Source organism: Notothenia rossii, assembly GCF_949606895.1.
Source record: "Notothenia rossii genome assembly, chromosome: 10".
Classification (NCBI taxonomy): Eukaryota; Metazoa; Chordata; class Actinopteri; order Perciformes; family Nototheniidae; genus Notothenia; species Notothenia rossii.
In genome coordinates this window covers 36,394,675-36,408,087 of record NC_136908.1, presented here as the reverse complement: position 1 = coordinate 36,408,087, position 13,413 = coordinate 36,394,675, and the positions used below count along the sequence as shown (strand labels likewise).

General features: G+C 40.3%; 1 protein-coding gene across 2 annotated transcripts; it reads right to left on the bottom strand.

Moving 5' to 3' along the window:
- Positions 1-758: 758 nt before the first annotated feature.
- Positions 759-10,293, bottom strand: LOC307023025 (uncharacterized protein). Of its 2 annotated transcripts, none has more exons than XM_079656014.1 (5): positions 10,223-10,293; positions 3,140-4,147; positions 2,788-2,943; positions 1,490-1,582; positions 759-1,106 (listed from the first exon to the last, which is right to left on the bottom strand). In XM_079656014.1, the coding sequence occupies exons 2-5, from the start codon at positions 4,139-4,141 to the stop codon at positions 783-785; spliced, it is 1,575 nt and encodes a 524-aa protein (XP_079512140.1). In that variant the 5' UTR covers positions 4,142-4,147; positions 10,223-10,293; the 3' UTR covers positions 759-782. The 2 variants fall into 2 exon arrangements, with proteins under 2 accessions (XP_079512140.1, XP_079512139.1); XM_079656013.1 differs by lacking the exon at positions 10,223-10,293 and adding an exon at positions 4,361-8,968.
- Between the last annotated feature and the right edge of the window lie 3,120 nt (positions 10,294-13,413).

Below are 13,413 nucleotides of genomic sequence, written 5' to 3'. Positions count from 1 at the left end.
ACATGCATTACAGTTTAGACAACAAATGTAGATTTTAGACATTTTGAATTGCCTAACCATTCCTGTAACTGCATGCATTTTTGATGTAGCGGTCAACAAAGGTTGCTCATTCAGGATAGCTTAAAGGACAATTACATTTGAACAAATATGCATTTTAACAATCACAAGACTAATGCATAAAAAGTGCATAACAGTTTGGGCAAGCAAAATCTTTCCCATATAGAACCAGTTTTTACCAGCATAAGCTCGTAGACACAGTAGTAACAAAAAAAAAATATAAAAATAAAATAAATAAAAGGCCTTTCTTCAGTTTCGGCAACCGTACAAAAGCGTTTGTAGCGTACTTCTGGCAGCCGCCAGTTTTTGAAAAAAGAAAATCCTGTAAGTTAGTTTCACAATATGACTTACAGGTCGTTTTTTTTACTTCAAAAAAAAAGAAATAAAAGTATAGATGAAAGGCACTAAATTTACGATTTAAAATCGGACACACAACAGTGTGCACAATTGATAACACATTAACACCTCAGTAAGGTATTTGAGCTCTAAGCTCAACATTTCCCCAGAAAATGAAGGAAACATGTTTGGAGAAAAACTCCTGCACCTCCAAAAACCTGCAACAAAATCAAGTATATCTTGTGGTTTGAAGAATATTTGTCTCTCGATTGTCTCTTTAACCACACAAAGGCAAAAACACCCAAAGAGGCTTCAGTTTCAAGTCTTAACATTGTTCCTCCCTAGGCCATTTTTGGGTCCAGAAAGGGAATCAATTGTGATGCGTGTCATTACTGCGAGCTTTGAAGACTGCCATACAGATTTTGGACTTTGGGGGACATCTTGTGTTGATCAAGCTCCATGATGATTTTCTGGAGCACTTCGAAAGTAAAACGAAGGGGTTTGGGATAAGCTAGGTTAAGTGCATATAGCAAACCTAGAAGCAGGGCACAAGCTGAGGCAACTGAAGTCAGTCCATGCAACACCTTCACGCCCTCGATGACGATGCCCATGTCTTCAGGTGGCTCCTGCGGTCCTTCCCCGTCCCTTCGAATGACAAACACTGCCACAGTGAGATGCTCCAGGTCCCTTTGAACGTCCTCTGGTCCAGAGTCCTAAAGTACATGACACAAAACATCACTGTCATCACTTTGTACTTTTATTCACGCCTCACATTAAAAAGACAACTGCAAAATCACATCGACTTCATTTCACTGAATAGTGCTATATGGATTGGAGCCTTTTAAAGGCTCAGCCACACATCTCATTATTGGCAAAGCCTGGTATCGTGAAAGGGTCAAAGTGTGTCTTGATGTTTTGCAGGACTCTAGACTAACCTTTTCACCAGTAGCTCTACGCAAGAATCACTACATATATTATAAATACAACATGTAGTCAATCCAACCAGGTTTCAGTAATTATAGTTGACAAAAATGTCTGTATGTTTTACAGGATTAATATGAGATGAGCAGACATGCAAATTGCTGTGGAAACTTACACGATATTCCTTGATCAGGTCATCTGCATCCTCGCCAAGGAAGAAGATGAGGGCTTTCAGGACACACTCCCTTCGAAGATGAATGTCCTCAGTCTAGGACAATAAAATCTTGATTAATTTAATCTTCAAAATCTCTGAAGACAGGTGTCCCTACTCCTAAAACTTAAAGGAATATTTTTAATTTTTAGCACTTTGCAAGGCAACAGAAACCTTCCCTTTAACTGTGCGTGCATTTTTAATGAAGTTAGGGGCATAGGTCGCTCATCCGGGTTATCTTGGCTCTAGCACTGGTAGCTATGGGGAACATGTAGCCTGCCTCCACTTACAGCAAGAAGATAAAACTAAACCAATCACCAAACACTTGTGCTCGTTTATTTACCACATTATGTTGCGCTCGTGATTTTTGGCACGTTGTGTCATTTTAGAACCACATACATACATACATACATACATACATACATACATACATACCGGTAGGAAAGAGCACAGCGGGCATACACAAACTCACGCAGATGGGCTTTTCAGTTTGTAAACAAGATGTTGGTGACTATATGGAGCAGAAGAGAGATTGCTGCGTAGATACAGAACTGTATGGATTTGAACCACAGAGGAGAAACTACATGTTTTGGAAGGAGAGCGGGAGAGGAGAGGCTGGTTAACAGCCTGGGGACGAGGAGAGAGTCATTAGCGGTGTCGATGTGGGGCTTGTCCACCTGCCGACAGCAAACCAGTGCCTTTGAGTACACCGGGAGCTGCCATCAATTGGAAGGTTTGATATATCAGGCGAGAGGACAGTACAACAGATTGTGTTAAAACAATCTGTTTATCAATAATCTGTCACTCAACCGGCAGTTATTGAAACTTTCCCACGTATCCACTCAGTACATCAGCCTCAGCCTCTCTCCTCACCAGCTCCCCTTCCAAAACATCTAGGTGCTCCTCTGCTTATTCTGGTTCAAATCTATACAGTTCTGGATCTTCACAGCAACCTCTCTTCTGCTCCTTATAGTCACTGACGTCTTGTTTACATCCCATGCGGTTTCCTACCAGTATGCATTTGGTTATAAAATAACACGTGCCAGAAATAACGAGCATAACATAACTTGGTAAATAAACAGAAGCGTTTAGTGAGTCGTTTAGTTCATCTTCTTGCTGCCAGCGGAGGCACGCTATTGATCCCCTTAGCTACCGGCGCTGGAGCTAAGCTAACCCGGATGATGCATCTTTAATAGATAGGGGTACTGTGACACCCTCTAAGCAACCAAGGAAACTTGTTACTTTTGATGCTCTAGATGTACCTGGTCCAAAATGTCCATGATGTCAGCAGTCTTTCGGCGTGTTGCTCCACCTTTGGCACGGATGACTCTGATTAGCTGACTTGATTGGATGTCTAACTGGGCAAAGAACTTATCCTCAAGAGGAACAGCCATGAGCCTCAGGAACTCTGCATTGATCTAAAACAGATGACAATGAATAAATAAAAAGGACATGCAAATTACCTCACATACAATCTCAGTTTTAACAACGTAAACACTGAAGCCTGCATACACAACAGGCAAAATGTCAATGCAACGAAAAGTTTACTTGAATATGTAAATTCTGTCAATAAACTGTTCAATTTGTGTCATTTCAGTTCCATTGTTACCATACCTCTTTCTGATGGAACAGGGCAGGCCACCTGTCTTTAAAGTCTTCAATGCTGGGTTCTTGGTTGACCACCTCTTGTCGCCTGTAGGCAAACGTGCAAGCCATTTTGTTCGTGATTACCCTTTCATTGTTCCTCATCTTGACATCCGTCAGAAGTTCTATTCTCTCTTTTTCCATGCTGTCCTCAGTTTCTCCAGTAGGGAAGGATGGATAGAAGTTGGCTTCGGATCGTTTTGGCCTCTTCACCTTTTTAGCAGGGAAAGCATCTGACGTTGATTTCGATTTCAGGGAATTTACTGACAGCTCTGGACACCCCTGCACTTTGAGTTGAGTCCGGTAGTTCCCCATTTTGTACTTCAGTCGCTGTTTCCAGCCATAGCAGCCATTGAATGAGCCAGGCTCTTTTAAACAAGGGTGCTTTTTGATTAAGGCCTCTGCAACTGTGCAGAAATGTGCATCCTCCGGGTAGGCCTTATATTGGTAAATTTCTTCAACTACTCTATTCAAGATATCTGATTTCATTCTGGAGCTCAAGGTCAACAACTTGTTTCCAACCTGGCACTCAGAATTACCTTTCACTAACTGCAACTCTGTGTCGTAGGAAAATTGAGGAATTGGAAATTCTTCTGGCCACTGCTTGGTTCGAGATGACAGAGACTCGGGGGATGAAAGCAGTATAGTATCGTTTGATGCCAGTGAGACACAGTCATCCGACTCGGGTGAAACAGAAGCAGAGGATGCAGTGGCACTGATCAAGGTTGTTTGCTGGATCACCTTGATTGTCCCCAAATTCTGAAGTTCAGCAGTAGAGTTCAGATTGAAAAAGTCATTGCCAAAATCTTGGTCCATGTACTGCAGTTTCAAGCTGCACTTTAATCCGAATGTACTCCTTATCGTGCCGATAAGGTCATCTAGTGACTCTGGTATGCCATTGGGAAGTGTCAGTTTTTCAATGTTGTTGTCCCCCAAAATCACTTTAAGTCTGGCAGTCGTGGAATGAGCCATGGCAGTCTGAAAAGAGAGCAAAAGCACAATAAGGTGAGGCAAATCACTTTAAAAAATACTTAACTATCCCTTAAGGGCAATCAATAAAAAAACAAAAAACACCCACATGCAGTTAAAAGGTTCTCATAATTCATGTCCTGTAATTTAACTTCTGTAAGTGGACCACCTTTGGCTTGTATTGAGAACAAAATAAAACAACATTACATGGAGAGAGCTCACCCTTTAAACATGGATATATCTTTTCAATGTGACAAGACGCATCCCTCCAATTTTGTAGTCCGCCAGTGGGTATGTATCATGTAGTTCTTGTGGCTCAATAAGTTCCACTTCCTCGACTGGGGATGGTTTGAGATCAAAAGCTCTATAGTGTTCAATATACCATCCAATGAGCTTCTTCACAATGAAGATCAACTTGTCCTGCAGTATCACCATTTGGATGATTTCACTAAACTCTGGCAGTCCTCCCAGTGAGCCTTGGATCAAGATCATTCCACACTTGTAGTTTAGTCCATCATATGTCACGCTTTTGGCCAAGCCCACTGTGTCCATATCTGAAGACTTCCGTCTCAGAGCATTTGAAATGTCCTTGTTAAGAACATCGATGTGTACAGTGGAAACATGTGTCACTTCCAATAGAGGTCTGGTAAAGCTACATGCATGCAAATGATGGGCAATCTGATACTGATGTCTCTCTGAAAGGGAAAGTAGCACGTTTTTGAAGCACCTGATATTCCTGGCAACTCTTTTAAAAAAGCTATGCTTTGCTTCAAAACGCATCGTCCATAGGGAAACTAGTGGACCAAATTGATGGATCAAGTATGGGTAATGTTCTAAGAAATGGTGTTTTGGTTTAAGGGGACAGTCTGGGAAAACCTCTTGGAATCTAATTCGGTGCTCAGAGATCTTAAAATCAAGATATGCAATGGAGTCCTGGGATTGAATGGGACTGACTACTAGATCCACAATGTCCTTCAGGTCTGTTAAGATCTGCCAAGCTGGTTCCTCACAGGGAACTCTCCGCCCAATCAACAAAGGCAAAAATCTGATTAGACTCCAGTTCTCATGCGCATTTCCCCCAACAGTTTTTCTGGACCCAAAACTGAGAGGCACAGGATGAGGTCGATTAGTTTTGTCAGCCCACTTAAAGTTGAAAGATGATATTGCATCATTTAATGTAGATAATGTGGTATACTTTTTTTTAATGAATACACTCAGGCAAAGTGCAAGTTCAAAAGGAACAATACCTTCGAAAAGATCATGCACGATATCGGGAGGAAACCCAGAGGTAACGTCAAAATAGGAGAGGTGCTTTGATAAAATACACTCTGATTTCACACCATAATAATTGGGCAACCCATTTTCCTCAATTGTTCTTAAATGATCGGCATGAATGTCTTTGGTTCTCAAAGGAAAGACGCCGCTTCTAACTTCTTGAGTCTGGATGTCTGCTTTTTCTGCAGTGCAAAATCTGCATACATATGACCCTGAGAAATTCTCAACAAATCCAGCAATACCGTGTGCCCCAAGGTTGTCAGCAACCACACACTGAACTGTGCCTTTTATTGTTCTGCCCAACTTTGACACAAATATCCCTTTCTGTTCCAAAATGACAAGATCGTTAAGAAAAGGTTCTAACACTTTATCATAGCCATAGCACTTCAGATCAGTACTTTTAATTAAAGCTGCCAAATAGATGGAGGACAAAGCAGAGTTACAGCCCGGTGGTAAATTGCCCAGAATCCAATACAAACCACAGATTTTATGCTTCCTTCTGGATGTACCAAGGGGATTACATATTTCAAAATCGTCAATATATAATATCAAGGAAAGGCTTTCCTGTTTAGACAAAAGTCCATTTTCTTTGAACAAGGCACCATCAAAGAAAGATCTGTATATCTGTGCACAAGTTCCCTGTGATTCTTTATCTAAAGTATTCAAATTAACAGCCTGATCTAAGATTGTCTGGCAGTCAAGAATTTGTACCAAAGACTTTAAAATTGGAATATATTGGAATGACTTTCCATTCTTTTGGTCTAGTATATATTCCACTGGTTCCACTACATTAAAGTGTCTCTTATAGTAAGCCTTTCGCCTCCAAGCACTGGAAAGTGGGCCTTTATCTCCAATTGCTTTTTTAACAGGGTTTCTATCACAGAGTGCACTGGCTAGTTTTTTAACCACTGACTGGTCAAACTGGCAACGATTATCTTGTAATACTTGGTTAATAGTCTTTTGAGTGATTGGCAGAGAAAGAGAACCAATCAAATAGTTAAACTCCTGCAGAAGTTCATCTACCGCAGCATTTGACACAAGAAAGATGTTTTCTAACTTAAGAAGGACTGACGCAAGTTTAAGCTCGATATCCTTCTCCAAGTTCTCAGAAACCCCATCGACAAAAGCAGAATCTAAATTGTCATTGCTCTCTATACGTTCCCCATCTGAAATATCACTGGCAAGACTGGCAAAGGATTCTGTAACAGAATTAATACCAGGCTTAAAGATATTCCCCGTCCCAGAATGTTTCCTGTATTTATGGCTTTTGAAGTTCTCATATATATTGGTTTTATATTCGCAGTCTTGGAACACGCATGTAACAGTCTCCTTATTTTTAAGATGATTAAAGATGTGTTGAAAAAATTCCCTCTCAGTGCAGAGTTGATTATGAACACAAATATGGCATGTGAACGTTGATGCAGCTTTGTTGATAGTTTGTTGGGCAAGGTGATTCCTTGATAAATGACTTAGTAGGGCATTCCAAGTTTTGAATCTACATGTACAATTTAAATAGGTACATGGATATGAATGGCCCCGTCCATAGTGCCTATGATTCAGTTTGTAATGCTTGAGCAGCTCAGATCTTCTTCTTAACACAATCCCACAGTCCTTGCATCTCCACATGAAGCGGAAAACTGAAAAAAAAACAAAGAAACTGGCTTTATTGGGAGTTCCTTTGTAGGTTGAATTTTTAAGGAGATAGTGGTGGTGGAGCCAATTGTTTAAACACAACAGTCTGTTAATGTAGCCAGCCCTCTCAGAATAAACCTTAAGGCAGTTTCTCACACCAGGGGCCTCATTTATAGAAGATGGCGCACGCCACTCTAAGCACTTTTGGATTTATAAAAAACAAACTTGACGGGAGAATGTGCAGTTCTCCACGGACACTGATCCAGGCGTACGCACAGAAATTACAAATGGTGACGAAAACGCGAGAAACTACGTTTTTGTGTAAAATGTATACAAATATCACGTCATGTGTCAAACATAAGTTACTTTGCAAAAACGGATGAATCCATTCTTATGAATAAATAAAAACCCAATACATTTCACAGGGAATGACCAAAAAACAGGACTCAGCGATCATGAATACAAACATATCTTATTGCAAAAGAACAATTGAAATATGTTCTGAAATATTGAAACCATACCTGCATGTTATGGAATTTATTCTCATTAATATTAACATGAACAGCACATTACAAATTACGTTTACAATGATGCAGTTTTCGATGCCTCAGTCAGGCATATAGGTGTGCAGTTTCATATTTTTCACATATTGTGTTCATTTTTATGGCTTCATGTTCGTTTTATATGCGTCTTCAACGTGTACTTTTGTTCTAAAGCACGAACCGTTTTGAAAGTGGCTATACGTTCACAGTTTGTTCTGACAGCATTTGCCACGATCACCTTGAGTGATCATGGCAAATCCTGACCTTGCAGTCAGTGTAAACAAATACTAATTTGGGGTGTTTCACTGACAATTTATGGGCCTTACATGAAACTGCAAAGGTTGCGACACATTTAGAGTTGATTGTAATTTATAAAGTCAAACCAGCGTAGAGTGTCCACGTGTTATATAAATCTGAAATATATTGATGCACAAGAACTTTGGTGTTTCATCCGTATTCCACCTTTTGACTTGAATCATAAGCCCTTTTTTTAAATGAAGCCCCTGGAGTAGCCCCAGTTTCATTTTATAAATCACAATAAACTCGAAATGTGTAGCAGCCTTTGCAAACTTCATGCAACGGCCATAGTGCCCGTAAATAGTCATTGAAATGCTGCAAATTAATATTTATTCACACTGACTGCATAAAAGGTGATTGTTGTAAATGGTATGATAAATATGAAACTGCATTCCGATCTGACTGAGGCATCAAAGACAGCAACAGTGTAAATGTAGTTTGTAATAGCCTACCATTCACCTTAATATAATTGAGAATAAATGCCATAACATGCAGGTATTGTTTAAATATTACAGAACATATTTCAATGGTTATTTGGCAATAACATCTCTGTATTCACAATGCTGAATTGTTTTTTTTTTAAAGATTGACGAACAGTGCCTTAAGGGATAGGTTTACAGTTATCAAGTCTGTCTTAAGGGAAATACACACATGCCCATTGGAAGCAATTTGTGGCCATTTGATTGTTTTTTCTGTCAGTACAGGTTGTAAAGTGCTCACTTTCCCAAATAAATTTAAATATAAATCAACTGTTAAAAACTTTATCTTAAGCTAAAGCAAGACTTCAACGGTCTGAATTCATCAAATCCAATGTGGATATCTTCAAAATTATTATTATTTTTTTATCTCTGAGGCTCAGTTTTCATTACAGTCAGTTCACATTCAGGCCTAGATAGGATTTCTTAAATAGTTTTTTCAGATTTAAGCTGCAATGGGTTACTAATTTGTGAGCATTAATACTACATTTTGCAAAACTATGAGTACATTAACAAAACACTGTCCTGTACACGCTGTCACATTAAAGCCAGAAAAAAATCACTGTCTTTTAGGGAAAGAATCATGAAAAGCAAATTAAAAATGCATTAATATTAAGCAGTGTTTCCCACAGACCAGGTAGCAATGTGTGGTGGATTTGTTGGGGGGGGGGGGGGGCGCGATTACCGGCTGGCGGAGTTGTTGGGGCGGGTGGGGGGGGACCATTTAATTTCGAAAATTAAATGGTCAGATATATACTGTTGTGTTAACATTTCATCGATTAAAAATGCGTTAGAACAAGTCCATCTCGAAGACGAGTTCGTTCAGAATCAGCTGCTTATCGCAGGTCGACTGACTCGATCTCCTTCTCATACACTTACGTGTTTAATTTGCGTGTGTTTAGACAGATGGGCGCACACACACGCGCACCAAGCATCACCCGCATTCATTAATTCTTTTAAACACTTACTCACGGTAAAACTATTATATATATATATATATATATCATATATATATATATGGTATAACTAAAGTAAATTGCGCCGGGCAGAAGATAGGGCCCTTCTTCTGTTTGGCGCACATGGCTAATTAGCATACGCGCACAGGACTGTCGGAATGGGAACACGTCGGACTGGCAGCATTACGGGGGCGCGATTACGGGCTGGCGGAGTTACATTTTTTACATGCTCTGCTGCTATTCCTTTTAGGAAGCTGCTATTATTATATCTGCTGCTATTCCTTTTAGGAATTCCTTTTAGGAATAGCAGCAGAGCAGTGTTGTTTAATAAGCGCCGGACTCACCACTGTGCGTTCATGAGAACGACGTGCACCCTCTCTCATCGCCTGTGTCTCACTAAATACGTTAACGGAGACGGCAGTAAAACACCCAAACGTCGTAACAGAACTGCGAGCGCGCAGCACAGTTGCAAACACATGTACGCTTAAATGTATCCGTGCTAATGTGCAAATAAGCAGCTTAACCAGTACACAGTATGACATACGTTAACTTAAGACTACTTTCAGTAACGGTATTACACCACGAGAGCCCCGCGTGCAAATTACTTGCACAAGTTACTCACCTAGCATTTACTCTCACAGTCCGGTAGTGTCCTCTAGCAAAATGCTAAATGAAATGCCACATTACCTTTAGCACACCAGTGGTTTAAACATATGGCTAACACATTTCACAAAATCATTTAAATGCATCGAACATGTTAAAGTTAGCATGACTTAACTAGCTGGCCCGGTTCAGTTAGTTAACTAAAGTTAACCCTTAAGACGTACATTTGACCCATACAGGCAGAACATTTGTTATCTGACAATTTAAATGTGTAAAACATGACTTTGTCTGCATTAAACTTACCGTTTTTCAGAGTGACCTTGACCGCATGGACGATGAGATTGACGAGGAGAAAAAATGGCAGCTTCTAGAAAAATCTTGCTGGAAAAGACGTTGACGTTCAACGTCTACGTCATGACGTTAGACAGGAAAACCTAATTGAAGCGCTTGCATTTGCATAAGAATAGCAGGTCAATGTAGTAAAGCACAATTTGAAGTTGATATAATACACAAAAGTACAGTGCCGTCGCTAAAGCAGAAATCTGAATCAGATTTATTCAAAAAAGTGCTTTACTTCAACTTTTCCAAAATATACTTTTTAGAGTGTAGATTTTTTCATTTTAGCCCCCAAATAGTCAAATAGTCAATTACACAGGGCCTAGCTGTAGCTTTATCCATGGCTGTGTCAATACAAAGTGTGAAAACTCTTCTAAGAAAAGGCGCTATGACGTGACTCAATGTTGCACACAAATTAGACCTAAACACAGACAAACCTTGTGCCCTTTTCAACCAGGTCCTTGGTAAACAACAGCACGTTTCCTTTCGTGAGGAAGACGCACTTTTAAACTTTTACCGTCATATACGTCTTTTACTTCCTACCGCATCCTGCCTTCAAAATAAAAGTACCCGTTTTCATAATGTATCCAAATTCGTGGATTCCACGTAGCGTCGCTATGCCCGAATCTGGCTGTGCGTCGCACAAGGTCAAAATGCCCTTGCTATTTTTAAGCTGTTGGCTGAAACAACAGTCGCCAAAGTAACAGAGATATAAGACTTTATTCAATCCTAAAAGAGGTAGATCGGCGGGATAAATGGCTGTCTTTAATTAGAAGAGACCACTGGCAGCCAACATCTACCCTCAGATTGTGCAGTCTCCTATAAATTAGCACTAGCTACATTTGACCTCAAATTATGTAGCTGCTAGTGCTAGCTAGCTAATTTTTTATCTCCATTTGACAGGAAAACGCTGACAATCCAAAACCCTAATCTTCAGTTGCCACAGCTAATGTTACAATTAAGCAGATAGCTGTGTCATGTCACCAAACACACGATGATCTTAGCATTATGTTAGCTAACGTTAGCTAAGCGCTAACGTTCTTCAGATTGCGTGGTACCTAGCTATGCTCTTGAAAAGCCTTCAGGCTATCTCTGGTGTATGGGGATGGATTTTGTGTACAAGATAAATGTAAATGTCGGGAAAATAAAGTTGGGGCAGACACTTAGCATAAGGGACACAATAAAGTTCAGAGTAATAAATATGGATTGCAGCAAATAATGGATGTATTTTCCAAATGTCTTTCTGTCTCACTAAGGTGTGCTGTGCTCATTGCCATGAAGCTATAATAGCTAACTAGCGCCACTAGAATCAGAAATACTAAATTTAAAAGTTGAAACCAACTATTAACGAAAATAATGCTATTACTACTTTTATGTTAGTATATATGACTACCTAGCTACGATTTGTTACAAAAATCTTAAAATATAGAAGTGAGACCCACCGTTATTGTCGTCTTCATCTCCTTCCCTGTCAGCATCCTTTTCAACGGATGAGGGGGACGGAGGGAGCGCAGGTGTTGGGCTGATGTCAGGGCTGATGATTACAGGGCTATCAGCTAACAGCTCCGGTGTTCTAGCCTCACTATCTGTAGCTGAGCTGCTGGCCGATGTAGTTCCACAAGGACGTTTATTGTAAAAGGAAATTTTAGTCTGAATGGCTCGCTTCATTTTAACAGTTCATACAATTTTTGTAATGGCAAATAGTTGAAAGTAAATTAACATTTGTCTATATGCAGTTTTTTTCCCTTATTAAGACCCGCCCTACTCTGCCTCTGATTGGTTTTTCATCAGTTCTCGCGCTGAAAACCTGACCAATCTAACCAGCGAAGGCATAGAGTTAGCCAATATGAGGCAGAGTAGGTTTGTGCCATGAGTCTTCACAGTACTATGAAATGACATTGAGTCACTACTAAATAATGCGCACCAGCGGTGATTGAGAAGTGGGTATACGCCATGCTGTCTGAAAAATAAGTGGGTATACGCCGTATACCTGCGTATACCCTGGACTACACCACTGCAGTTGAGCCCCAGTAGCATCCTGGAGCTTACTGAGCTAACGGAGCTAGCAGAGAGACAGAAAGCTAGAAGTAACACTCACGCAAAGACCTGTCACTCAAGGTGACCACGCCCTAATTTATGCAAAAACATTAAGACCTAATATAACTAAAAGGGTTGTGTTATAAAACAATTCACCCCCCACACAGTTGTCATGAAGGGGGAATCTAACTATACAGAGAATATGGTTTTTTGAACCACGATGTAAACATGTTTATTTCTGCAGTAAAGTTGGGTATTTTAACATGGGTGTCTATGGAAATGGATCCCTTCTGCAGACTGCTTCTATCGGCCAATAGATGAACTGCAGTTTGAGGCACTTCCTTATTGGCCTCCCGGCTCTGCCCCAGAGTTTGCCGCTTGGGTAAAATCGATCTGTGTGCCGATGTTGAAACGGCATGGCCTTATTTTTATCTTGGTTTTATGGAAATTATTGATAGACATGCAACCCCTGCGTACATTTGGAGTGAACGGACGAGACAATCCTTGGTTTTCTGCTGAATTGTATAGTCTCCTACATCAGGGGTTCCCAAACTTGTCAGTCCGCGACCCCTAATAACAGTGCCAGTGACTCCAGATGTTATTGCACCACTTCTCTTTTTAACCTCTCCCTCAACACAAACACAATTCCAAAATTATGGAAGTCAGCTTTACTAAAATGAGGGGAGGCCACCTTATTAAATAATTATAGACATTTCTAAATTGCCAGTTCTGGCTAAGGTTCTTGAACGCCGAGTGAGTGAGCAGGTAAAGGTGTTTTTATGTAAAAACGACATCCTATCTAAACATCAGTCAGGTTTCAGAAAGCATCATAGCACCATCACTGCGACAATGAAAGTGGTGAATGACATTACGGGTATCTTAGACAAAAAGCAGAGTTGTGCAGCTCTGTTTATTGATCTTTCCAAAGCGTTCGATACCGTCGATCATTATATTCTGAAGCAGAGGCTGGCCAGTATTGGCATATCCAGCCATGCAGTGGGGTGGTTTGTGAACTACCTCTCTGAAAGGTCCCAATGTGTTCACTTTGATGGGCTCACTTCTGAGTGGTTACACATTATAAATGGTGTTCCCCAAGGTTCTGTTTTAGGTCCACTTTTATT

Excerpts from the sequence above, each read along its gene's own strand:
- LOC307023025 (XM_079656014.1), bottom strand. The coding sequence starts at position 4,141 with ATGGCTCATTCCACGACTGCCAGACTTAAAGTGATTTTGGGGGACAAC. Across the intron at positions 1,583-2,787 it reads TCATGGACATTTTGGACCAG|ACTGAGGACATTCATCTTCG; the intron begins GTACATCTAGAG and ends TTATTGTCCTAG. Across the intron at positions 1,107-1,489 it reads ACCTGATCAAGGAATATCGT|GACTCTGGACCAGAGGACGT; the intron begins GTAAGTTTCCAC and ends CATGTACTTTAG.